This window comes from Scyliorhinus torazame, chromosome 7, assembly GCF_047496885.1.
Source record: "Scyliorhinus torazame isolate Kashiwa2021f chromosome 7, sScyTor2.1, whole genome shotgun sequence".
Classification (NCBI taxonomy): Eukaryota; Metazoa; Chordata; class Chondrichthyes; order Carcharhiniformes; family Scyliorhinidae; genus Scyliorhinus; species Scyliorhinus torazame.
In genome coordinates, this window is record NC_092713.1 from 316,750,304 (window position 1) to 316,777,972 (window position 27,669).

At 50.4% G+C, this 27,669-nt stretch overlaps 1 protein-coding gene across 1 annotated transcript in view; it reads right to left on the reverse strand.

Annotated features, from left to right (window-relative positions):
* Positions 1-577: 577 nt before the first annotated feature.
* LOC140427207 (protocadherin-1-like) overlaps positions 578-27,669 on the reverse strand; it is a 577,095-nt gene continuing 550,003 nt past the window's right edge. The window contains exon 4 of the mRNA XM_072512814.1: positions 578-730. Coding sequence (XP_072368915.1) covers positions 633-730 — 98 coding nt within the window. The 3' untranslated portion in view covers positions 578-632. The remainder of the gene's footprint in view (positions 731-27,669) is intronic.

Here is a 27,669-nt window from a genome sequence, read left to right on the forward strand (position 1 = left end):
ACAAGGCAACCAAATCAGCACAGTGCATGGAGAACTGTGTCAGGTCGAGGTGTGATCAACACGATCTATCCACTGGGATACCACAAAACCTTTTGAACTGCAGCTGATAGTTATGAAGTTTAATCCCACTGCTTCCAGCAACCAATTAGCTACAAATTGCTTGATATTCCCCTTTTTGATTCCTTCTGGGAGGCCCAGTACAATACTCTAACGTAAACCTTTCAATCACCAATTTTCTCGATCGCAGTCGTTCTCTTTGCATCTTTTAATTATTTTTTGTAATTGGGAAATTTGTTGAACTTTTCAGCTTAATTGGATTTGAGGGCTTCCTGCATGATGTGGAAATATGTCATCATTCTGCTTCAATTTTAGCAGTTTAGATTGAATGCTGCTTTGCTATTTGGACTTCTCGCTGAGGCACAACTAGGTTTTGTTTGATATTGTTAATCTGTAAGTGCTTTTTTTTCTTTATTTTGTTTCCCCAACGTGCTTTCTGAAAACGGGAGTTGTCAGCTTCAGTGGAAGCCCCTTGTCTCTCAGTCAGGAACACGGAAGAACTGACCAAGTGGAACAGCAGGACAATTCCCAAGTGCCCTCCTATATGTTGCCCATTGCTGTAGTATTGGCACCTTTCACGTTCCTGGCCTTGGTCTTGAGGGACGGCGAGAACAGCCCTGGCTGGGAGGTCTCCGTGTGTCTGCGTGAGTTTCCTCTGGGTGCTCCTTTCCTCCTGTTGTGGAAAGTATAATAAAGACAAATTTTTCATGCTTCGATTCAGGAAATTTTTTTGACACAAATATTTGCGGAGAGGGCCGTGGTCTGGCGAAATAGCCATTCCGCAGCACTCTGAATTATACAGTTGAAAACCATTATATTTATAGTGTGAAATAAATAACTCTGAAGAAATAAAACCTTGAGAACATACGCAAGAGGAAATATGAATGTTTTGCCCTTGGTTTAAAAACAATTCCCATTCACATTTGTTATCTTTCGGGAGGACAATGTGTTATCGTAATGAGGCCGAGAACAAAATATTAAGCAGTACGCTTTTCCGTTACCTGACCTTTAAAAATTTATTTCAGAAATTAATGTATGCTCTAAGTGGGCAACTAATCCTCACATTAATTTCCTTCCTCAGCTCGCACAAGTCCCGAAAGACGTGCTTGTTGGGTGAATTGGATATTCTGAATTTGCCCTCTGTGTACCCGAACAGGCGCCGGAGTGTGGCGACTAGGGGCTTTTCACAGTAACTTCATTGCAGTGTTAATGTAAGCCTACTTGTGACACTAATAAAGATTATTATTATTATTGATGTGTTTCAGCCTGAACCTAAAGACTTCCTCATACACTCTTGAGTTTAGAGCTAGCACAGTGGACTGTTGCAAAATGACAGCACCATGACTGTTGCCACAATATTGGGGCACTTACCACTATGATTCACTGCCTACACACAGGAAAGGTTGAGGGAGTGGATTCCCTTTGGTTCTGGCACATGGCAGAGTTGGCATACAATGTCCACAAAGTGAATGTGGGTGCAGCCCATGGAACCCTGCACGTCACATGCTATTCTCTGGCACGGGGAATGAAAGGCAGTTCACTCCCATTGAGTAGAGAGACTCAGCGATCTCCCTTCTGCAACAGTGGGCAACAGACTGCCAACTGTTGCTAATGTCACCAGTACCATTCTGGAAGGAGAGGCAGCATGGCGGCGCAGTTGTTAGCACTGCTACCTACGGCGCTGAGGACCCGGGTTCGATCCCGGCTCCGGGTCACTTTCTGTGTGTGGTTTGCACGTTCGCCCCGTGTCTGCGTGGGTTTCACCCCCACAATCCAAAGATGTGCAGGTTAGGTGAATTGGCCACACTAAATTGCCCCTTAATTGGAAAAAAATAATCGGGTACTCTTTAAAAAAAAACATTCTGGAAGGAGCAGACACATAAAATGTATCATCTTGGTTATCTTTACAACCATTGACAATGCCATCAATGCGCTACTCTGAGATTACAATTGTGGCTTCAGTTGGTGGCTGATTTCAGTAATAACCATTGTAAGTCAGGCATAGACAATGCCCACACGATTCCTTGCTGAGGTTTATGTAGGAGAATTAATCCCTCAATACCCTTGGTAAAACACCTTCCCCCATTTGTCCTCCTCCGTCTTCCAGCATCTTGCCTTGCTCTGATCACCTCTGCTCATTCTCCATGTCATAGTGTACTCCAAGGGGAATCCATATTGGGGGGAACCGGTTGGTGCAGAGGCCTTGAATTCAGCAAAGTAGTACTTCAACACCTACCATACCACTCCCAGTAGACCTTTGAAACAAGAAATTATCAAAAACACCAAATAAATGTAGAATTGTAGCAGCACCCGTAATAATTTCAACCGTCGATTAACCTGAAAAAGTTGATGATGGCTTTAAATAGAGCTAGCAACGGAGCCATCCTGTTGCTGAAAGCAAGTTCAATTGGGAACATTAAGAGAGGACATTGGCTAAAATGTTGAAATTAGTGCTGCACTCTGACTGATATCACGGTCTACCTGATTTGTAAATCTATCAGGAGTATTCACTGCATGCGCTAACACTTGTGTCAAGACGATACCTGCCGCGTGTCATGTCTTGAAAGTGTGCCTGCGCACAGAGGCCGCTTTGCACATCTGGTGCCCAGGGAATAGGTGCTAACCAGCCTCATTTCTCCCACCTGAATTCTCTGATTCTGAGCACTTGCCTGCGGTGTCAGGGGAAGGCCATGATGGAGCTCAGCTGTCATGGCCCCAGATGATTGAGTCTCCCATGGACATCCTTTGTCAAAGCTCCGAGAAGAAGGAGGAGTTACTGAGGGAGAAGTGCCAGAGCAAGTCAGAGGGGGGGGGAAGAAAATTAAAGAGGAAAAAGAATCGGCTCCAACGTGAAGGCAATTGAAGAAATGCAGTGTGGATGCCAATTTGAATTCCCTTCTTTGTCCCAAAATAAGGAGACATGCGTCGAGCCTAATGCTATCTTATATGTAAGCTGCCCTGGGGTAGCTTGTAATGTGTGAACACTGAGGAGATCAGATCAATAGATTATGAAGTAAATTCAATTTTCCTCTGTAAACATGCGAGGAGATGCCGTTGTTATCAGGACTTGACCATTAATGCCGAGTTTTTCCCTATGGGTGACTGCAGTAGCAGCACTGCTCACTGTCTAAGGGTAATTCCAGTTAACAATTTCCATTGTCTTCAGGCAGTATATTAAACACAGGCTTCATGATCACACAGCTTGTTTGCCTTTCCCCTCCAATGAATTGCGCTGTTCAAGAAATATCACAGACAGGCGCAAGCTGCAAAGGAAATCTCATTCCATGTCTAACATGATCTTTAACCCCAGAGGTGATAGTTTATGGTCAACGTAGCTTCGAAGCCAAGTCTTGTGCAATGTTTCCTCCTGCTCTCGTCCTGAACTCAAGTTATTCTCTAGTTTTCTTCTGAACTCATCTTGTCCACCTGAGCACCTGCTGCTTTCTCAATTTCACACTGACTAGATGAGCCCTCTTCCAGGTGCTCATATTAGCTGACATTGTAAATTACTCCCTCTGTTCGGTACTGTCTCCCGCCCTTTCAAATCTGTCTTCATTAGTCCCCTTGGCAAAAAGCCACTCCTAACATCTCTGTCCTGGCAGAGTACCGCCCTATTACCAACCTCCCTTTCTCTCCAAAGTTGTCGCATCCCATTCTCCATGCCCAATTTCTTACAACTCTTACACCAGGTTTTTCAGTCAGCACCGCGAAAGCAAAATTAAACATTAGGACCTACCACAAACTTTCTACAACCATCGAGCCCACCTTCCATCTTGGTCACTCTCTCAGGATGAAGATTGTTTACGACCTCAGTGGCATGGAAGCACAGTGGTTAGCACTGTTGCTTCACAGCTCCGGTTTCCTCCCGCAAGTCCCGAAAGACGTGCTTGTTAGGTGAATTGGACATTCTGAATTCTCCCTCCGTGTACCCGAACTGGTGCCAGAGTGTGCCGAATAGAGGATTTTCACAGTAACCTCATTGCAGTGTTAATGTATGCCCATTTGTGACAATAATAAAGATTATTATTATGCATTTGTTCCCTCCTTTATACCGCCCTCCGCCTGCAGCTCCATTCCTCTCCGCAGTGTCATTGAGAAGACCACAACCTTCACTGGTGCAAACTAAAGGATGTCATTAGATCAGGGGTCTAAATCGCATCTTCAACTACACAAAGTGTTGCTCAGTCATCAACCTCGTGGCCATGCTGCCTTTTTACCTCTCCTCACAGGAGCCTTAACCAGGCCAACAGAGGACAACACTTGTCTCCAAGGAACCACCTGCTCTCTCTGTCTGGAGATGTGACTGTCAAAGAATGAAAGAATCACAGCAGCTTCCAGGGGAGGCGGTGGCATATGGGTATTGTCGCGGGACTAGTAATCCGGGTTCAAGTCCCACCACGACAGGTGATGGAATTTAAACTCAAGAAAATATCTGAAATTAAAAGTCTGCTGATGACCATTGTCGATTGTGATAAAAACCCATCTGGGTCACTAATGTCCTTCAGGGAAGGAAATCTGCCGTCCTTACCTGGTCTGGCCTACATGTGACTCCAGACCCACAGCAATGTGGTTGACTCAAACTGCCCCCTCCAGGGCATTTAGGGATGGATAATAAATGCTGGTACAGCCTGCGACACCCACGTCGCATGAACGATTTAAAAAAATACAAACAAGACATTGGTCACCTGTGTGATACCCATGTGGCCAGCAGATTGGGAAATCCTGAAGAAGTAAACAGAAGATTCTTGGAAGGAGTTGGAGGCAAAGAAATTCAAGGCAATGGTGACCTTGACAGCCAGTAGCAATTAATGCCCACCTGGTCCTTTGAAAGGGGGGTGTCTTGTTTCACGAGGCTGCAGATACCAACAATAACCTTTCATGAAAACCTGGGCCTATTGATGTCATGTTGCTTTGTCATGTTGGGGAAGCTAACCCTCCCTGTGCCTGTGTAGCCTGTGCTGGGGGTATCACCACCTTTGACCTGGAGATCCCTGCATTCATCCACTTCCCCACAGCACATCCACCCCCCAAAGTCCTGGAGAGCACCAAGCGATTGGGGAGAAGTCAACTGCTGTTCCTCTTGACATTGATGAAGCCAGTCAGACAGAGAGGACACTCAGATTTGTCGCAGTGAGAGATGAGGGTATGACAGGTTGAAGTTAAATTAATAGCTCTCTATTATTCCTTGGCCAGGGTTAAAAAAAGGAGCCATGCAATTTGATGGCTGCTAAATTTTAATATCATCCCGAGGTTACTGAGGCAGTCAGTGATGAAGTTGTGGACTTGGTACCAGTTGTGTTGCTGAAAAGTTCCCTGAACATTTTAAACTTTGCATCAATGTAAATGCTGATTGCCGTTACTTTGCCAGCAATAAAAAGGTGAATCAGTCTGAGATATCAATCAATGATTACACGCAGCCTGCCGCAAATCAAAAGCAGTGTCTGAACTATGGTAGATTTTGTTATGCCAACCTGCACACAAATTCAGTTCACATCATCATCGAGAACATGCAAAACATTCTGCTGTGCAGTGTGGTGAATCAAAATGCCCTCCCAACCTCTGCAGTCGAAACAAACTATTCATGGTAACACCTCTTATTTTGCCAAAGGCAATTATTTCTTTCTAATTCTTCACCGCGCAAAACACACTCGCAATATTCCAGCACTAATTAATTTCATCGACACAGCAGAAAAGCAGCTCAGAGAGAATTCCTTTTGCCTGTTGCTGTGGAGAGCTGATTTGCTCCTTTGATCAGCTGATCTCGGCAGTGGACTGGTTGCAATGCCGCAGAAATTGAAGAGGTTTTTTGTTTTTGTGCGCTTTTCAATGTCCTTTCCCTCTTCAGAATGCTACTCACACACAGGAAACATACATTTCCACCCAGATTGTCTGCCCTGCTCCGCTAAAACTCGACAAGTCTTCAGCCGGGTGGCCCCACTCCATGCGGTAGCTCAAACAACAAGTGCCAGCAAGCTAAAAGCTCGACTTAGGAGAGGCTCCTGGAGAAATCATAGTTCAACTTGACCTAATTCACTTGAAGTGCTCCTTGAAGCTACTCTGGGCCTGAAGGCTGTAGATTTGACACTCCCAGTGCAGGAATGAGTTAGTGCTGCACTGTCAGATGTGTTGTATTATAGATGGAACATTGAATTGAGGTCCCATCCACCCTCTTAGATAGACAGAAAAGATGCCCCGGCACTATTTAGAAGTGCCGTAGATTTATTTTCGGTGTCCTTGGCATGATTTATCCCTTAGTTCTTGAAGGGTCTTGGCAGGGCCAAGGTGGAGATGATGATTCCATTTGTGGAAGAACCTGAACTGGGGGGGGGGGGTCAATACTTAAAGATACGGGGATGCCCCGTTAAGAGGAGAATGTTTTTCTCCCAGAGGTTTGGGACTCTTCCTCAAAAGCAAAGCCTTGAAATATTTTCAAGGCAAAGGTACATAGGTTCTTGGTAAGGAAGGGGGTGAAAGGTTATCGGGGATAGGTGGGAATCTGCAGTCGAGATTACAATCAGATCAGCAAACATGTTATTGAATGGATTCGTGGGTCCGAGTAGCCTACTCCTGCTCCTGGTATTATTGCCATTCTTTCTTGGGATTTGGATGCCACTGGCTAGGCCGGCATTTATACCCCAAATACCCCTTGAGAAGGTGGTCGTGAGCCGCCTTCTGAACTGCTGCAGTCCATGAGGTGTAGGTTCACTCATCGAGGTTTGGAGAAAATATTCCATCACATTCCTGACTGAAGCCGTGTAGGTGGTTGGCAGGCTTTGGGGAGTCAGGAAGTGAGCTACTCGCCGCAGGATTCTGAACCTCTGACCTGCTCTTGTAGCCAAAGTATTTATATGGTTAGTCCAGTTTCTGGTCAATAGTAACCCCCAGGATGTTGGTAGTGGGGGATTCAGAGATGGTAATGCCATTGAATGTAAGGGGCGTTGGTTAGATTCTGTCTTGTTGGAGATGGTCAATACCTGGCACTTGTGTGGCGTGAATGTAACTTGACACATATCAGCCCAAGAGTTGATATTGTCCAGGCCTTCCTGCATTTCGACATGGACTGCTTCATTATCTGAGGAGTCGCGAATGGTGTTGAACATTGTGCAGTCATCCACAAACATCCCCAATTCTGACTTATGTTGGAAGGGAGATCATTGATGAAGCAGCTGAGCATGGTTGGGTTTAGGGCACTACTCTGAGGAACTCAGGCTATCTGGCAATCTTGACTGGACTGCATGTAGAGTGAGATGAAAGTCGATTGCCATACACCCACCTGTTGAGATGCAAGTGTGCCAAACTGGCATGGGGGTAACTTGCCAATCTGGCAGTTCCCCTGGAACTGCTTCATCTGGGCAGCACGGTGGCGCAGTGGATTAGCCCTGCTGCCTTACGGTGCCGAGGTCCCCGGTTCGATCCCGGCTCTGGGTCACTGTCCGTGTGGAATTGGCACATTCTCCCCGTGTTTGCATGGGTTTCGCCCCCACAACCCAAAGATGTGCAGGGCAGGTGGATTGGCCGCGCTAAATTGACCCTGAATTGGAAAAAAATGAATTGGGTACTCTAAATTTTTTTTTAAAAAGGAACTGCTTCATCTGCCCAAGTCTCCACTTTGAAGAAACAAAGGCAAGAAAATTGTTGAGATGGAGAGTTGGCCTTTGTTGGCAGAAAAACAAGGCAACAGAACACTGTGATGTTCTTTGTTTGTTTAAATTAATATTATTAAGGTTGCGCTGTTGCTACAAAGAAGATGCAGACTTTGTACTAAATCAAAGTTAATTTATTTACACTGCGCTATGAATTGTGAATTCTTAAGTGTGCCGAAAAAGCTAAGTATTAGATCAAATAACTACAAGACACAGAACTACTGAAAAACACGGCTGTCTCCAACCCTCTCGACTAACTCACTCCCCAAGATCACGTGGACCACCGTGTGGGTTGCTCTTACTCCATCTAGTGGCTGGATGCTGAGTGAGCAGCGTGCCAACAGCATGAGAGAGGATAGCAGAGGGCAAGAACGGTTGTGCAGCTCAAAGAGAGATTCAGTGCTTGGACCTACGCTGGGACAGTCAGGTTTTTAAGATGACACAGCTATTTCCGACCAAGACCTTGACATGAGAGGCCACCCTCCAGGAAAATGATGCTATCTGTGCGACATTGAACTGCCAGTTAGCCTTGCCTTGATACATGTGGCTGAGCATCATTTATATTTGACTTGTTAATGCAGCATGATTGAAAAAGACTTAAAACGAAAACAAAAGACATTTTATCTGCTCAGGCAATTAATTTGTTACATGAAAGAATTTCACATTGTAATTCTGCAGTGCGGAGGCAGTTGTTGCCGAACAGAAATAAAACTTAATGTGCGGTATTAACGTCCTGTTAATTGGACACAAATGAGCCACCGATTTGAGTGTCCATGTTGCAACTGTAATGGATTGAGCTTCAGCAATCTGCGGAATAAATCATTTGCAAAACATTCTTTGTTTTGCAGCTAAAATCATCCAATGGTGGCACGTTGATAAGAAGGATTGTAACTGCATCAGGAATAATTGAAGTTGGGCGGCGCGGTGACGTAGTGCTTAGCACTGCTGCCTCACACCGCCGAGGACCTGGATTTGATCCCACCCCCGGGTCACTGTCCGTGTGGGGTTTGCACATTCTCCCCATGTCTGCGTGGGCCTCACCCCGCAACCCAAAAAGATGTGCAGGGTAGGCGGATTGGCCAGGCTAAATTGCCCCTAAATTGGAAAAAAAAGAATTGGGCATTCTAAGTTTTCAAAAAAATACTGCCTTCCTCCGTCATGAATTTATCGAACATTCCCTTAAAAGGCCCCTATGCTACTTGCCAGTGCCTGTGGGAACGCAATTCCACATTCTCACCAATCTCGGGGAATATACATTTCTCCTGAATTCCATTTGGATTTATTTGCGACTGTCTTTTATTTATGATATTTAGTGTTTGCAATTCCCCGTGAGTGGGAACATCTTTTCTATATCTATCCGAGCAAAGCCAATCATAATTTGAACCTTACTGTCAGAGAAAAGAGCACCAGAGGGTGTTTGATCTTTCGTGTTCGCTGTCCCAACTCTGGTATCATCCTTGTAAATATGTTTTGTATTTTCCCCAGTTAACCCATATCCATTTTGTTAAATGGCAAAAAGCAAGACTGAATTGAAATCATACCTTTCACGACCGCCGGATATTTGCAAAGCACTTTACAAGTAATGGCGCACTCTTAAATTGTAATCACTGTCATAATGTAAAGGCAATGGAACGTTTGAATAAAGCCAGCTCCTACAAACAGAAATGTGATTGTTACGGACAGGATTGGAGAGGTCAGCTCAAACAGCACCGTTTCCCTCTTACCACCCGTGTTTTGAATGTGTTTGTTTTAAATAACAAGCCGCGGCTTATTTTCTTTCCCAACCTCTTGATTTTTCTGTGATCAAGAACACTAGAAACACTGAATGTTGGTTCACGTGAGCAAGCCAGGTTTCTAGTTTTGTGCTTTGAAAGGGATCGGCACAACTCAATAGCCTCACGTCAAATTTGGGAATGCTACGCAGTGGAAGACAAGAGAGTAGCTTTGGGGAGCGCAGGTTACAGTGAGAATGGATCCAGTAATCCAGGGAACTTTACTACAAATCCTCATTCTAGGCAGGAGACAGAGGAGGGAAAGGCATCTGCGCGAACAGCTCCAGCAGGAGGCACTGCATGTGGGACAGGGCCAGGAGGAGATTGAGCATCAATAGGAGACTGAGAAGCAGAGACCCAGACTGTGGAGGTGACGGGCAACACCAAGGGTCTATTGTCCACGTGTTTCCTTTGACAAGTGGGTGAAAGCCAGTGCAGGGCAAGGCTGTGATTGTCCAGAGATCTGGATATGCCACATTCTCCGGGAAGACCTGACACGATGTGGGTTTGGAAGCTTCCCCCTGTTGGTGGCCCTGAAGGTGACGGCAATGCTCAATTTCTTTGCCTCTGGAATTTTACAGGGAGCAACTGGGGCCCTGAGCAGCATTTCAGTCAGGAACACGGTGGTGCCTTCAGGAGGTGACCAATGCCCTTGACAGGAGGACCCACCATTGTATGAACTTTGCTTTGAACAAGGATAGCCAGTATCACAGATTCACAGGCTTGCTGTTATCTTTGTGTTCTTTAGGGTAGAGGGAGTAATGGACTCATCCATGTGGCGTGATGAGCTCCTGGTAGCAGCCCTTGAGGTTAATTTCCCCAGGATTGGATTTGTTTATTGTCATGTGTACCGACGTGCAGTGAAAAGTATTTTTCTGCGAGCTGCTCAACAGATCATTAAATACATGAGAAGAAAAGGGAATAAAAGAAAATACATAATAGGGCAACACAACATATACAATGTAACTACATAAGCACCGGCATTGGATGAAGCATACAGGGTGTAGTGTTAATGAGGTCAGTCCATAAGAGGGTCATTTAGGAGTCTGGTGACAGCGGGGAAGAAGCTGTTTTTGAGTCTGTTCGTGCGTGTTCTCAGACTTCTGTATCTCCTGCCCGATGGAAGAAGTTGGAAGAGTGAGTAAGCCCGGTGGGAGGGGTCTTTGATTATGCTGCCCGCTTTCCCCAGGCAGCAGGAGGTGTAGATGGAGTCAATGGATGGGAGGCAGGTTTGTGTGATGGACTGGGCGGTGTTCACGACTCTCTGAAGTTTCTTGTGGTCCTGGGCCGAGCAGTTGCCATACCAGGCTGTGATGCAGCCTGATAGGATGCATCTGTAAAAGTTGGTAAGAGTCAATGTGGACATGCCGAATTTCCTGAGTTTCCTGAGGAAGTATAGGCGCTGTTGTGCTTTCTTGGTGGTAGTGTCGACGTGGGTGGACCAGGACAGATTTTTGGAGATGTGCACCCCTAGGAATTTGAAGCTGTTAACCATCTCCACCTCGGCCCCGTTGATGCTGACAGGGGTGTGTATAGCACTTTGCTTCCTGAAGTCAATGACCAGCTCTTTAGTTTTGCTGGCATTGAGGGAGAGATTGTGAAAGGATAGAGCTGAGAGCTACGTTGTTGTGGGAGGGCCAAGCTCTGCATTGCCACAGGAGTGATCGCGGTCCTCGCCAGCAAGCTCTGCAGCAGCCTCCTCGAACTCGGTGAGGCCAATGATCTCCGTCATCCCAACCCGGTCTATTGTGCATGAGTTTGGCCTATATGGGACAAAAGGAAGAGATTTGATGAGAGGGATGGAGCAGAGGGTGGGTGAAATGCATGTCCCCTGTGTGTATGGTGCGCCCTACCCTGTGGGGGACAGAAACTGGAGTGTGAGCAACAAGACTGAGTGTGAGCAGCAAGACTGAGTGTGAGCAACAAGACTGAGTGTGAGCAGCAAGACTGATGGGATGTTGGTGTTGTGAAAATCTTGTTGAGAGAGTGGCTGTTGATATGTGTCCCCCACTAGTGGACCCGTGAAGTTGTAGCTGTTTGAGCACATTAGCCAGGCTGAGAGTTCGACAGTAGAGGGAGCTGAGAGAGGACTTACCCTGGCAGAGCCGAATAGATCATTCATCCTCTTCCTACACTTGGCGTATTGTGGGTGGGTGCACTTACAAAGAACAGAGAACAATACAGCACAGGTACAGTCCCTTCGGCCCTCCAAGCCTGTACCGGTCATGATACTAACCTTGGCCAAAACCCTCAGCACTTCCTTGTGCCGTGTCCCTCTATACCCGTCCTATCCATGTGTTTGTCAAGATGCCTTTTGAATGGCGTTAATGTATCTGCTTCCACAACCTCCCCTGGCAACGCATTCCAGACACTCACCACCCTCTGTGTAAAAAACCTGCCTCGCAAATCTCCTCTAAACTTTGCCCCACGGAACTTAAACTTATGCCCCCTGGTGACTGACCCTTCCACCCTGGGAAAGAGTGCCTGCCCATCCACTCTATCCATGCCCCTCATAATCCTGTAGACCTCTATCAGATCATCCCTCAACCTCCGTCTTTCTAATGAAAACAGCCAGAGTCTATTCAGCCTTTCCACATAGCTAACACCCTCCAGACCAGGCAACATCTTGATAAACCTCCTCTGCACTCTCTCCAAAGCCTCCACATCCTTCTGGTAGTGTGGCGACCAGAATTGTGCGCAATATTCCAAGTGCGGCCTAACCAAGGTTCTATACAACTGCAGCATGACTTGCCAGTTTTTATACTCAATGCCCTGTCCAATGAAGGCAAGCATACCGTATGCTTTCTTTACTACCTTGTGTTGCCACCTTCAAAGATCTGTGGACATGCAGGCCCAGATCTCTCTGGTTTTTGTATTCCTAAGAATTTTGCCATTTACGGTATATTTCCCCTCCATGTTAGACCTACCAAAATGCATTACTTCACATTTGTCCGGATTAAACTCCATCTTCCATTTCTCTGCGCAAGTCTCCAACCTATCTATGTCCTGCTGTATCCTCTGACAATCCTCAACACTATCTGCCACTCCACCAACTTATGAATCAGACCTCAGTTCCCTCCAAACCGATTATGTACACGACAACCAACAGAGGCCCCAGCACAGATCCCTGTGGATCACCAGTAGTCACAACCTTTAATTCAGAAAACACTCGTCTACTGCCACCCTTTGCCTTCTGTGATCGAGCCAGTTCTGTATCCATCTTACCAGCTCACCTCTGATGCCATGTGACTTCACCTTTTGTACCAGTCTCCTGAGCAACAGTTTCCCAAGCCGGAGAGGTGAAGGTGGCCTGCTTCTTTGAGCTTGAAGTGAGGTCAAGGTAGCTGGTCCCATGTGGCCGACAGCCTGATGGGGCCCACCACCGGAGTGTGTGGCCATGGAGAGCAGAGTGGAGAGCACGTCCAGCAGGGCCAGCTGGACTAAGGTCTCCATGGTGTTTGCCAACTTTCCCTGGGGTAGAGGACATGGCGGGTGGCCTGGACTTCGGGAATAAGGGTCTGATAAAGACAAGTGGGCTGGGTGAGTGTGCTGGACTGGTGTTTAAATATGGTGCCACAATCTCCGAACCCACTAGCTGAGGGTGGGCGGGGAATCAGCTGCCAGCCTACCAGGGGAGCCGGTGGGGAATTTGCCTCTGCATAATTAAGGACCTTCCAAGCACTGACTCTGGTGCAGAATCCTGTCATGGTGGTCGGCAGGACAGATGCCCGGAGCCACCTGCCACCGCATTGACCCAAAGTGGGGTCCCTGTGTTTCTTCAGGACCCTGGACATGGCCTTGGAAAAGGTGATACAGAACCCGGCAAGCTTGGGGCAGGAGCAGAACACATGGGCGTGGTTGGCCAAGCTCCCTGGCACCACTCGCATTCATCCTCCACCTCCCGGAAGAACCTGCTCATACGTGTCCTGGTCAGGTGGACGCTGTGCATCATCTTTAGCTGCGTTACGCCCAGCCTTGTGCAGAGGACTTGGAGTTCACACTGTGCAGTGCCTCAATCCAGAACCTCCCCCTATCACCCCACCCAGTTCCTCCCCCCATCTTTCTCATGTCTCATCCAGTGGGGCCCTTACCTCTTCGAATGGTCATCCGTACATGTCAGCGCATTTACCGTCCCCTAATTCATCCGCTGTCCCAGTCCGGTAAGGTGTGACCAGGTAACTGGGGGACCATTGCGGTCTCCTTGCGGAGGAAGTCCCACAGTTATAATTATCGTAGCTCGGGGGGAATGGGAGTGAAGCGCTGGCCAATACTTGGAGGGACGTTCCAATACAGGAGTTCTCCTCCATCTAGACATTTTCCACCTCCGGCTCTCGCAGCCAAACCCCGCACCATTTCTGCGTTTGCTGCCCAGTGGTAGAACAGGAGATTTGGCATGTCAAGGCCCCCCCCCCCCGCCCCCCCCCCCCGCCCCCCCCCCCCCCCAACCCCCCCACCCCCACCCCCCTGTGCTGCCTTCTTTGTAAGATGCTGGGGCTCTTTCCCCTGGTTAAGGGGTTTAAGAAATAGAGGAGCAGATTATGCACATAGAGTGAAACTCTGTGCTCTCTGTCTCCCCTCTGGATGCCTCTCCACCCCTTCACTGGTTTGAGAGTGATATATAGTGGCTGGATTGCCAGGACAAACAGCAGTGGGGACAAGGGGCTTCCCTGCCTTGTGCCTCTGTGCAGCCGGATGTGGCCAGAGTTGGTGCCCGTCCGTAAGCTCACCATCGGAGCGCGTACAGGAGTCTCTCCCACAACGGGAAACCTGGCCACACCAAATCATTCCACCACCTCCATGAGGAACCTCCATTTGACCCAGTCGAAGGCCTTCTGTTGTATTGAGAGACGATCATTACTCGTGTCTCCTCCCCCAGTGGGGTCATGCTCACTTTCAGCAGGTGTCTGATGTTCGCTGTTAGCTGTCTGCCCTAGACAAACCCAGTCTGATCTCTCACGATTACTTCTGGCAAGCAACTCTCCAGTTGCCTCGCTGGACCTTCTGCCAGGACTTTCGCGTCAGAGTTCAGAAGTGAGATGCGGGTGGCCCAGTGATGCAGTGGTTAGCACTGTTGCCTCTCGGCACCGAGGTCCCAGGTGCGATCCCGGACCCAGGTCATTGTCCGTGTGAAGTTTGCACATTCTTCCCGTGTCTGCGTGGGTCTCACCCCTACAATCCAAAGATGTGCAGGGTAGGTGGATTGGCCAGGCTAAATTGCCCCTTAATTGGAAAAAGATGTGAGGTGTGTCTGACCCACACTCCGCTGCGTTCTTGTCTTTTTTAAGGATCAATGATAGCGAGACCTCTGCCAGTGTGGGCGGCAGGACCCGCCTTGACAACGAGTCATTGACCATCTCCTGCAGGCAAGGTCAGTGCTGCTGTGAACATCTTATAGAAGTCCACCAGGAACTCGGCAGGTCCCGGTGCCTTTCCTGACTGCATGGAGTTGATGTATTTCATGAACCTCCAGTCCTAATGGTACTTCAGTCCCTGTTTCGTTTCCTCCCCCACCGCTGCTGTGCCTAGCCTGTCGAGGAACTGTCTCATCTCCGAGTTCCCTCTGGGTATTCGGGGGTGTACAGTCTCTGGTAGAAAGTTGTTAAGGTCTCGTTGCTCCCATCTGGCACTGTGACCAGCCCACGATTCCCGTCCTTTGCCTGTGCTATCTCCCTCGTGGCTGCTTGCTTCCTCAGCTGGTGTACCAGTAGGTAGCAGGCTTTGTCCCCGTGCTCATAAAGGTCTGGTGGAGCTGGTTCACTGCTTTCCCAGTGGAGAGCAGGTCAAATTCGATTTGTACCTTTTCCTCTCCACCGGCAGCACCACGGTCGGGGCCGTGGAGTACCGTCGATCCACTCCTGATATGGAGCCGATCAGCCATTGTGTGGCCGCCTCTTCCTTCCTGTCCCTCAGGGCCCTATGGGCTACGATTGTCCCCCTGATCTCTGCCTTCAGGGCCTCCCAGAATGTGAAGGGGGAGTTTACCGGTGATCCGGAGTTGTCATGGAGCTTGAGCTTCCTCTATGTTCCGTAGTAACAGGTTGGTGCTTAGAAATTTGAATTGCGCCTCAGCTTGTCTTACTAGATTCTCACTAAACTATCTAATTAGCTACAGTGGACACCCTGGGTACCGTGTTATATTACCTTTGGTGGTAATATGTCATTGTTCTTTGCCTTTTGAGCCAGAATGGTCCGATGAGTTGATGACAAAGAAACCACCAATCATTAGATTGAATCAAACCTAATTTAATGGATAACGATTAACTAAATGAAGTTTGCACACACTACTGAACTATAGTTAATAATAAAGTAATGCTGAATCTGTCCAGCAGTAATCAATAATCTAGTCGTCACTAATGATATCCTTGTGTTATCTCTCTCTAATCTAAGTCTCTCCTCGTGCTGTTCTCAGTTACATATAGTTACATAGAATTTACAGTGCAGAAGGAGGCCATTCAGCCCATCGAGTCTGCACCGGCCCTTGGAAAGAGCTCCCTACCCAAGGTCAACACCTCCACCCTATCCCCGTAACCCAGTAACCCCACCCAACACTAAGGGCAATTTTGGACACGAGGGGCAATTTATCACGGCCAATCCACCTAACCCGCACATCTTTGGACTGTGGGAGGAAACCGGAGCACCCGGAGGAAACCCACGCACACACGGCGAGAACGTGCAGACTTCGCACAGACAGTGACCCAAGCCGGGAATCAAACGAGGGACCCTGGCGCTGTGAAGCAATTGTGCTAACCACAATGCTACCGTGCTGTCCTTTATTATTATTACGTGTTGCCCATGGCTGGTACTATAAATAATTACAAAACCAATAAAAATACATATATATATTTAAGTATTTAATTGTCTGTATAAGCTGTTTGGGACAAGGCTTCTCAGTCTTTCTCCTTTGCTAACTACCCAGCATTCCCGGAGGTCTGATTTATATACTGAAAACTGGTGGTGCCCTCCAGTGTTTGAATTAGACTGAGATATAATAATTAACTCTTCACTGGCTTGCCTATATACACATCATTACACCCGTGTCTGCGTGGGGTTCCTCCGGGTGCTCCGGGTTCCTCCCACAAATTCCGAAAGACGTGCTGTCAGGTGAATTGGACATTCTGAATTCTCCCTCTGTGTCCCCGAACAGGCGCCGGAATGTGGCGACTAGGGGCTTTTCACAGTGACTTCATTGCAAGCCTACTTGTGATATTAATAAAGATTATTATTATTCCAAAGAAGTCCAATCAGAGCAGGTTTTGTTGGACTTTGGAGAAGGAGAATTCTCCCTCGGATTATTGAACCTCAACAGGTCCACGCCGCACCACCTACCCCCCACCACCCCCTGTCCCCTCCATCTGCTCCATGAAGGAGTTTAGTTCTCTTGCTATTCCTAATTTTGCCCCAATTTGGGGCTGGACCTGTCTGTCATTGGTTCCTGCACGCAGTTGAAGTCCTCCCCCATGATTTATTGGTGGAATTCGGAGTCGGATATCTTCGCTTTTTTAATGAATTTGCTGGCGTCCCAGTTTGGGACGTATATATTTGCGAGTACAACGAGGACCCTTCCAGCATCCCTCTACCCATTATGTATCATTCCCCTGAGTCCTTCACCGTGTTCTTCGATGTAAAGGCTGTCCTTTGGTTAAACAATATGGCCAACCCTTGTGTTAAAGATACCTGTGGCGCGATTCTCCGACCCCCCACCGGGTCGGAGAATTGCCGGGGGCTGGCGTGAATCCCGCCCCCGCCGTGTCCCGAATTCTCCACCACCAGAGATTCGGCGGGGGCGGGAATCGCTCCGCGCTGGTCGGCGGGAATCGCGCCGGTCGACGGGCCCACCCCGGCGATTCTCCGGCCCACGATGGGCCGACGTCTCGCCGCTGTCAACCCTCTCCAGCCGGCGTGGATTAAACCACCTTGTGAATGGCGGGACAAGGCGGCGCGGGCGGGCACCGGGGTCCTGGGGGGGTGCGTGGGGCGATCTGGCCCTGGGGGGTGCCCCCACGGTGGCCTGGCCCATGATCGGGGCCCACCGATGGACGGGTGGGCCTGTGCCGTGGGGGCCCTCTTTTTCTTCCGCCTTCACCATGGTTTTCACTATGGCGGAGGCAGAAGAGACCCCCTCCCCTGCGCATGCGCGGGGGGTGATGTCAGCAGCCGCTGACGCTCCCACACATGCATCGCCCGGCGAAGTCCTTTCGGTGCAGGCTGGCGTGGCGCCAAAGGCCTTTCCCGCGGAGCTGAAACCACTCCGGTGCGGGCCTAGCCCCTCAAGGTGAGGGCTTGGCCCCTAAAGGTGCGGAGACGTCCGCACCTTTGGGGCGGCCCGACGCCGGAGTGATCCGCGCCGTTTTTGGCACCGGGTAGCGGACATCGCGCCAGTTTGTGGAGAATCCCACCCCTGGTGTGTCTGCCCTACCCAACTTTTCCTTACCCTTTGTCCGTCTTTCTCTCTTAACAGTGTCTCCTGAACCAGTGATGTGGGGGGGGGAGGCAAGGGAATGACAGCCGGAAGGAGGGCAAGGGAAACAATAACAAACTTGACATCTACAGGAGCAGCGAACAAGGAAAATCCGGTGTGAAAGACGGGACGAACGGCTGAAGCGGAGGTGATCGCGAGACGACAACGGCAGTGAAAACCGTCCGGGAGAAGCAAGCAACAACACCAACACCAGACCTATTCGCATATTGCCCTCTGTAATTGTTCTGTAATTGTTTCCCTGGCGCCGAAATGTATATGTACCCCCCCCCAGTTTCTCCCCCCCCCCCGCCCCAACATACAGATGCCTACTTATGTGTTAAAAACAATACTGCCAATTGTACAGAGCTGCTGTTGTTGAGCTAGCACATAATACCCGACCAGTTATTTTATTCTAACTTTTTTTGTTGTTGTTTGTTTTGTTTTTTTGTGCGTGTTCCCTTCGATATATATAATATATATATCTGTATTCTATTTTGTGTACATAACGGTAAATATACTTTATTCAAAAACCCAATAAAAAACATTTATTTAAAAAAAATGTCTCCTGAAGAAAGACTACGTCGACCCGCAGGCTTTTTCGATGGGCGAAGGCTTTGGATCTTTTCACTGGTCTGTTAAGTCCCCTCATGTTCCAGGTGACTATTCTGAGGAGGGGTCTCTGCCCCTCACCTCCTGTGGAGTCAGCCATACTTACCTGCACGCCGGGGATTCCGTCCAATCATAGGCCATCCAAGGTGGCCGTCATCGCCTTCCTCTTTCCAAATATCTCCATATGGGACCTGTTTTAACCAGCATTCTCCACTCCCCACTCCCCTCCCCCATCTGACCCCCGATCGCCCCTCTGCCTGTGTAGTGTCCCTTTCCTTTACCCCGTTACCCTGTTGAATTCCCCCCCCCTTGCCTGTCCCCCCCCCCTTGCTTTTCACCCCTGCCCCTCACACCGGCTTCCTATTTTACCCCTTCCACCACCCCACCAAACACTCCCTCCCTCTTGGAGACGCACCGCGGCCCCCTACTCTTTTCACTCCCGTAACCAGCCTGTTTGGCAGTGTGATGGCTCCCACCAAGAAACGGACATTTCTGTGCCCGCCTGGGTACCCCCCCACCTCCCAACATCCTCAATAACAGTTGCCTCCTCCTTCCCCTCAGATCGTGTAATTCCAGTTGGTTTTTAATTGTCCCTCGCTTTTCCTCCCGAGTCTGTTCTTCCATGCAAACTCATTCACTTCCTCAGGCATGATGAAATAAAATTATTTCCGGTACAATCACACCTTACTCTTAAACACTGCGATTTGGGCCCCATTAAATTCTGCCGCCACTTGGCCAGGTCGACTCCGATGTCCTGGTACCTGCGGATGGTGCAACCTTATCTTTCCCACTTACATGACCGCGTGCCCCTTACCCACTTCAGAACCCGCTCCTTGTCCTGAACTTTGTGCAGTTTCACCATTCTTGCTCGTGGTGGGTCCCCTGATTTGGGCCTTTGTCAGAGCGACATGTGGTCCACCTCTGGGGGCTTGGCAAAGCCCTCCTTCCCGACCAGTTTTCCCAGCATCCTCAAAACATATTCCGTCGGGTTCCTGCCCTCCATGCCGGAGGGCAGCATGGTAGCCTTGTGGATAGCACAATTGCTTCACAGCTCCAGGGTCCCAGGTTTGATTCCGGCTTGGGTCACTGTCTGTGCGGAGTCTGCACATCCTCCCCGTGTGTGCGTGGGTTTCCTCCGGGTGCTCCGGTTTCCTCCCACAGTCCAAAGATGTGCAGGTTAGGTGGATTGGCCGTGCTAAATTGCCCTTAGTCTCCAAAATTGCCCTTAGTGTTGGATGGGGTTACTGGGTATGGGAATAGGGTGGCGGTGTTGACCTTGGGTAGGGTGCTCTTTCCAAGAGCCAGTGCAGACTCGATGGGCCGAATGGCCTCCTTCTGCACTGTAAATTCTATGATAATCTATGATGCCCTCCGGCAGTCCAACGATTGGAATGTTCTTTTGACTTGACCTGTTTACTTGGTTGTTTACCTTCCCTTTTAGCATCTTCTAGATCGTCACCAACCGTACCAGCTTGTCTTCAAGTGCGGTGATCCACTCATCCTGATTGGTGGCCGATTTTCCCAGGTCCCCGCTCCGTCGCCTCTTGGGCCTCAAGTCTCCGCTCCATCATGTTCTTTATGAGGGTCAGCGCAGCCTCGATTGCCCACTTCATAGCCGCCATCAGGTCCTCCTTTATTGTCTCTCTGTGTTTCTGGGGGCTCCGTCGAGTTAACCTCCATCAGTTCCGCCGTCGATAATTGGGCCGACGCTGGGGGCCCCGCTGGGTCTGCCATGCTCCTGCCTGGCTTGACCCGCGTGGCCCCTTGTTCTGGTGTTGGGGTCTTCCTTGCTCTTTCTGTCCTTTCAGCCTGACTGCTGGCCCGTCAGTTGCGTACCAAGTGGGGGTTAAGTTGGGAAACTTGGTCTAACTTTTGGTCCCGTTTGACGGGTTAAAATGATCTCGTGAGAAATTCATGGGAGAGATCCATCTTTCGTGTGACCGTTCAGCTCATGGCTGCCTTGCTGAACAATCTTGGCCGTGAATTGTTACACCCTGCCCAATACTCTGTCTACTCCATTGACTTCAATTTCAATTCTCTTGATTTCTGGTCCCTCGCAGATTTCAAATGCTGCAAATTTACTGTAAACACCTGTGATTAACCCACACGAGGTGCAGAGAGGGTGATTGACGACGTGCTGCAGTATCGTGTGAAGATAAGGCTAATTCGGGCCTGACTATCCTTAATTGAGTTTGAATGTGCAACATTAAAGCAATCAAGGCACTGTTCCTTCAAGTACTGTGATTAACTGAATAATAAAACAAAGTGCAGGCGGGGAAATTGTTACAGATCTCTTTAACTAGGGTTATTAATTATTCTATACAGCTGTAGAATCCTCAACAAAACATCTGGAATCAGTTCAACTAACCACATGCCATGCATGTAACCTGCTGACAGTCTTTGTTTGATTCCTGAAGCTTCATCAAGATGGAATGTGGCTCCCCCTCTGGCCCACTCAATTTTCACCTATGGGTTTGGTCAATAGTTGTTTGCTGGTGAATTTGACCATTAAGATGTGGAGAACAGCACGGTTAGGGCAGCACAGTAGCATTGTGGATAGCACAATTGCTTCACAGCTCCAGGGTCCCAGGTTCGATTCCGGCTTGGGTCACTGTCTGTGCGGAGTCTGCACATCCTCCCCGTGTGTGCGGGGGTTTCCTCCGGGTGCTCCGGTTTCCTCCCACAGTCCAAAGTTGTGCAGGTTAGATGGATTGGCCATGATAAATTGCCCTTAGTCTCCAAAATTGCCCTTAGTGTTGGGTGGGGTTACTGGGTTATGGGGATAGGGTGGAGGTGTTGACCTTGGGTAGGGTGCTCTTTCCAAGAGCCGGTGCAGACTCGATGGGCTGAATGGCCTCCTTCTGCACTGTAAATTCTATGAACAGCCTAACTCAAAAGCAACAACTCATATTCGTACAGCCTCTTGACCATAATACTGGAACTCCCCAGGACCGTGATCAGAGACAATGTTGCACTGAGCCCGAAAATGCGATTTGAGGAGAGGCGATGAAAAGTTTTGTCAAAGTGGTAGGTTTTCGGGCAGAACTATCTTAACCGAGGGGGAGAGAGGTGGAGAGGGTTAGGGACAGAATTCTAGTGCTTATAGGGATGAGGCAGCTGAACATTGGAACACAGGAGTAGAGGCTGGCCACGCAGCTCTTGGAGCCTGCTACACCGTTCAATAAGATCATGGTTGATCTGCTTGTGGCTTCAACTCCACTTTGCCAATTGTCCCCATAACCTTTGACCCTGGTCCATCAAAAATCTATCTCTGCAAACTCCATGATGCAGCCTCCACCATTTCCTGTGGAACAGAATTCCACAGACGGACAACCCAGCGAGAGAAAATGTTCCTCCTCATCTCCGTCTGAAACGATAACTTGGGCAGGATTCTCCCCTACCCAGCGGGGCGGGCCATACCAGCGCCGAGGAGCGGCATGAACCAAGCCAACGTCGGGCCGCCCGGAAGGTGCGGAATCCTCTGCACCTTCAGGGGCTAGGCCGGCACTGGCAGGCGAAGGGCCTCCCCCAGCCGGCGCAAGTTGGCGCAGGCTCGGGAGCGCCAGCGTGTGCTGGCGTCATCCCAGCGCATGCGCAGGGGGTTTCTTCTCTGCACCGGCCATGGCGGAGCCTTACAGAGGCCGGCGCGGAGGGAAAGAGTGCCCCCACGGCACAGGCCCGTCCGCAGATTGGTGGGCCCCAATCGCGGGCTAGGCCACCGTGGATCCCCCCGCGTCCCCCCAAGGACTCCGCTAGCCGCACTCCAAGCTAGGTCCCGCCGGGATAGACCACGTGCAATCCACACTGGCGGGACTGGCCGAAAACGGGTGGGGCGTTCGGCCCATCGGGGCCCAGTGAATTTCCAGGGGGGGCGCTGCCAACGGCCCCCCGACCGGCGGGAACGATCCCCGCCCCCGCTGGAAAACCGGCGCCGGAGAATTCGGCAGCCAGCGTCGGAGCGGCGGGGCAGGATTCACGCCCCCCCCCGCCCCCCCCCCCCCCCCCCCCCTCCCCCGGCAATTCTCCGACCCTGCGGGGGCTCGGAGAATCCCGCCCAACGTTTTATACAGTGGGTTGTGATGATATGGAACAGTGGTCTGAAAAGGTGATGGAAGAAGATTCATAGAATCATAAGATCATAAGAATTGGGAGTAGTCGTACGCCATTCAAACACTTGAGCCTGTTCCGGGGGTTTCAATAAGGTGAAGCGAACCTGTTTGTGGCCTTCTCCTGCCACTAGCCACCTCCCCCACTCTGCCCCCTCCATCCCCATCTGCTTTAACCCTTGATTCCCTTCGAGATGAGAAATCTGTCCAAATTGGATTGAATTCTAAAATGATCTGAAGAGAAGATGGCCATTCTGCCCATCAAAGCCAGGCAAACGCTCTGCAAGGACAATTTAAACACTCAACCTTTCTTTTTCTCACAGACCGGCAGGTATTTTCCTTCAGGTTGTTATATAATTCCCTTTTGGAAATCACGACTGAATCTGCCTGCAACACGTTCTCTGGAAGTGCATTCCGGACCCTAACCACTCGCTGCATAAAAGGTGGAATTTTCCGTTTGGGAGATTAAGGGCGGGAATCTCCTCCCGATCACCGATTTCATAATCAGCGATCGGGCGGGAAACCCCTTTGGACACCGAAATCGGGGGGGGGGGGGCACGCCTGTTTTTGGATGCTCCGCCCCCTCCAAAACGGCAATGTGCTGAGTTCACGATGGCACGGGTCACTTGTCCTCTCAGTTTTCGCCACAGTTGGGGGGGAGCCGTGGCATTGGCTGGGGGGGGGGAGGGGTCTTCGGCGAGAGCTGGGGGAATGGGTGGGGGGGGGGACGGTGTCCTGGGGTTGGTGAGGGGGTGTCCAAGGGGGCACTATCTGGCAGGTCGGGTCCACGCGTGGCCAGCGACATGTTGTACGCCGCGACTGCAGCAGGTCATCGCCGTGCGGATGCAGACCCGGCAATTATCCAGGCGTTTATTCCGCTAAGACCCTGAGCTGGATTCTCCGCCCCGCTGTGCCAGGTTCCTGGTTCAGCACGCCAGCGGGAAGCTCCGTTTCGCCGGCTGGTCAGTGGGGTTTCCCATTGTGCAGCAGCCCCAAAACGTCGGGACACCCCCGGGCTGCCGGCAAAACGGAGCATCCCGCCGGCAGAGAATCCAGCCCCCTGTGTTTTATGTGCCGTGGCCTCTAGCCCCTCACCAGTCGGAAGATTGGCACTGGGGCCTCGCCGATTTTTTCATTGTGGAACGAGACACTCCCTCTGGACATAGCCTCAAAATTGGTTATTCCAGCCCCAAGTGTTGCCTCCGGGATTGAATTGAGTGCGCTTCGCTCTCCCACTGGGGGGGCTATTCGCAAAGCGAGTCATGAGATTCAAATGGGCCAGCTCTCTACCGACGTGAATTCACAGCAATTTCCATTCCCGCTGGCATCTGATTCGCTGTGGTGGGCCTCTCAGTTGGTAAACCGGGAGGTGATGAGATTGTCCCGAGTGCGGTGGCCCTGGAGCACACGTCGGACGGCCTGTCCTGTCAGCCCAGGCTCCATGCCCGGTTCTTCCAGGACATCCTCATCATCCTTATTGTCAAATGAGGCCTGCCGTTCTTCCTCCTCCCCCAGCATGTCACCCCTCTGCTGCCCAATGTTATGCAGGACACAGCAGGCCAGCGCGATGCCCGAGACCTTCCTGGGGCTATAATGGAGAGCCCCACTAGAGCGGCTGGCATTGGAAGCGCATCTTCAATGAGCCGATACTCTGCTCAAGACGCTCCAAGTTGCTGCAAAGGGCAGCATTTTGATGGTTCTCATCCTTGGCCTGTGGTCTCCAGAAAAGTGACATTAGCCATGAGCTCAAAGGGTAACCCTTCGCACCCAAGGGCAGCCCCTCATTTGAGGGAGCGCCTCCAAGGTGCTGGGAACCTCAGGTTGCGGCAGGATGTAAGCATTGTGCACCCTGCCTGGGTATCAGGCGCGGACATGCAGGATGTGCAGCTGGTGGTCACACACCCGCTGCTCATCCAGGGAGTAGAAATCCTCCCTGTTGTGACGGGCACCCACTGATGAACCGATGCTCATCGGGAGATGTGTGTGCCATTGATCACCCCTTGGACCTGGGGCATGCCAGTGAGGATGGCGAAGCGTGCAGCCCAGGCAGCCTGCTGGGCCTGGGCCAGAAGGAGGGTGAGGTAGTCCACTGCCCGGCTGCATAGGGCATCCGTCACCTCACAGGTGCACCTGTGTGTGGACGTGAGCGAGGGTATGAGGGTTTCCAGAGGGGTGGCCTGGGTCCACTTCCAGATGACCAGAGGCTCTCTGAACATTTACAGGGCACGGTGAGCAGTCAGCAGAGTGAACAGCCAGGGGCCTGTAAGTAGCGCCAAAGGGGTGCGTTTAAATCACATACAACAGCAATGGCGTCTGAGCCAGGCCTCCCTGATCCCGAGGAGGATACCCCGATTCCATGGACTTAGCACCAATCTATCCCCAACGCCCCCCCCCCCCCCCCGCGCCCCTCCTACCCCCGCCCGCCCCCCGGGGCCTGGTGCCATCCTCCAGCAAGCCTGACAATATTGGAGAGTTTTAAGAGTTAACTTACCTTCTTGCTCCTCCCAACCGCCACGGTGCCCAAGCCCCGCTTGTAAATAGTTGCACCAATTTGCACCCATGTGATGTCCGTCTAAGAGGAGTGGAGCATCATGGAGGGGGTGGAGCATACTCGATCCAAACCGCTAATGATATTGAAATCCATGCAAATGACAGTCCTGGGCACAGTCTTTGTGCTAGCGAGGGACCGAAGAATGGCGTCGGAATCGGCACTGGGCTCAAACCTCGATATTTGGATTATTCCCTATGCTCCGCCCGATCTCGGTTCGTGTTTCTGATTTCAATCAGTCAATTCTTTTGCCAATCAGCTTAAACCTTGGATTCTTGACCTTTTCACCAATGGGAAGTTACTCTTGTCTGCGGACTCTTCATTATTTTGAGCACCTCCATCAAATTTCCACTGAATCTTCTCTCCTGTAAGGGGAACAAGCCCAGCTCCTCCAGTCGATGCATGTATCTGAGGCTGAATTCTCCGCCCCGCCACATTCCTGCCCCGACCCGCCGGCGGGATTCTCTGTTACGCAGGCCGGTCAATGGGGTTTCCCATTGTGGGGCAGCGCTACGCCGTCGAGAAACCCCCAGGTGCCGGCAAAACGGGGAATGCCGCCGGCGGAGAATCCCGTCCCTGAAGTCTCCATCCATGGAACCGCCCTGATAAATCACCGCTGCAGTTTCAGCAAAGGTTTTACCTCCTCCTTAAAGTGTGGTGTCCAGAAATGAGCACAATATTACATTTCATAATTATAATCTGTAATAATAATAATCTTTATTACTGTCACAAGTAGGCTTACATCAACACTGCAATGAAGTTACTGTGAACATCCCCTCGTTGCCACATTCTGGCGCCTGTTCGGGTACACGGAGGGCGAATTCAGAATGTCCAATTCACTGAACAAGTATGTCTTTCGGGACTTGTGGGAGGAAACCGGAGCACCCGGAGGAAACCGACACAGACACGGGGAGAACGTGCAGACTCCGCACAGACAGTGACCTAGCCAAGAATCGAACCCGGGACCCTGGCGCTGTGAAGCAACAGTGCTAACCGCTGTGCTACCTTGCCGCCCAAATTTGTCACACCAAACAAAATGTTTTTTTCAGCTATTAGGCTTATTCAACAGTGGCTTTCCAAAGCAAATAGGAAATATACTTGAAAAGGAGAACATTTCAAGTCTATGGGGAAAGGACAGGGCGGAGTGGGACTCATCGATGACACGATGGGTCCATCCAATTTCTTCGATGTTGAACAAATTGATGGGGCTGGATTCTCTGTTTGTGAGGCTATGTCCTCACGCCGGCTTGGGAACGTTGGCGTTTTACGCCCAAACATTCGGCGTAAAACAGCCACCAATCCTCCGTGTGGCTGGGGGCTAGCATGCCGGCAGCATAGCTGTCGATACGGCCTGGGGCATTGCCGGGTCCGTGGCCACGCATGCGCACAAGCGATCTGCAGCGGCCGGGCTGTGCAACATGGCGTCGTCCGCTCACAAACCCGGCCCCTGCCAAATAGTGACCCACCTTTTGGCCGGCTCATGAGCCCCAGACCCCCCCACACTGCCCCCAGACCCTGATGAAGTGCCTCTGCTCGTGGACCGGCCCTCCCCCGACTGTGGTGCCGCTGGACTGAGTCCGCAACGGCCACGCCGAGTTCCTGATGGGTGCGACCATGAGAGACCCATGCCATTGGGAACTCGGCCGCTCGGACGTGGAACATCGGGGGGGGTGGGCCTCAGGCATCGACCTGAGGCTGTCGATACGCCGCACGGCGTAATCGCAGAGTACGCCACTATGGAGTGGGCAGAGCATCGCAAAAGCAACGCCCCCCCCGATTTGGTCATGAACGTGGATTCCGGCCTCGCAACCGGAGAATCCCGCCCATGGTTCTTCAGTCATTCCCACCAGGACAGTCTCCAATTAACAAGCTAAGATGGTCACATCTTGGGCAATGTACTTGAATTAAACCTTTCCACAATGCTGACCCACAATCAAAAATTGCGTTAGAAATTGAACTTTGATTTTGTTTCAGTCTGTCAGAATTGGAAAGTTCTGTTCCTAGAATTCCAAACAACGTTTTCTTTGCGAAGCTCTGCTTCATTCCAGTGAAACATTTGTTTTTTTGCACTCCTGTTGAGGTCAGAGCTGAGGAAATAGCTTCTGAAGGCTGAAGCTGATCTGGATTCGGCAGTTACTTGGCTGCACCCGATGTCAATGGCACAACAGGTGGTTCCATCCAGGGCATTTATGCATAAATTGGTCGTACGCAGCTAGCTGTGAAGCCGCCGGGCTGAGGGAATGGTCATCACGTCTGATAGAAATTTGAATTAAAGCATGCCAGCTCATCGACACGGCAACCCTTTGAATTCTCCCATGGATTGAAACTTGCAGAACACTGAGAGGCCGAGATAAATTGGACGTGGAGAGAACTGTTCCACTGGCCATAGAAACTGGAACTCGAGGGCACAGCGCAGACTGAAGGGACGATCCTTTAAAACAGCGATGAGGAGGAATTTCTTCAGCCAGAGGGTGGT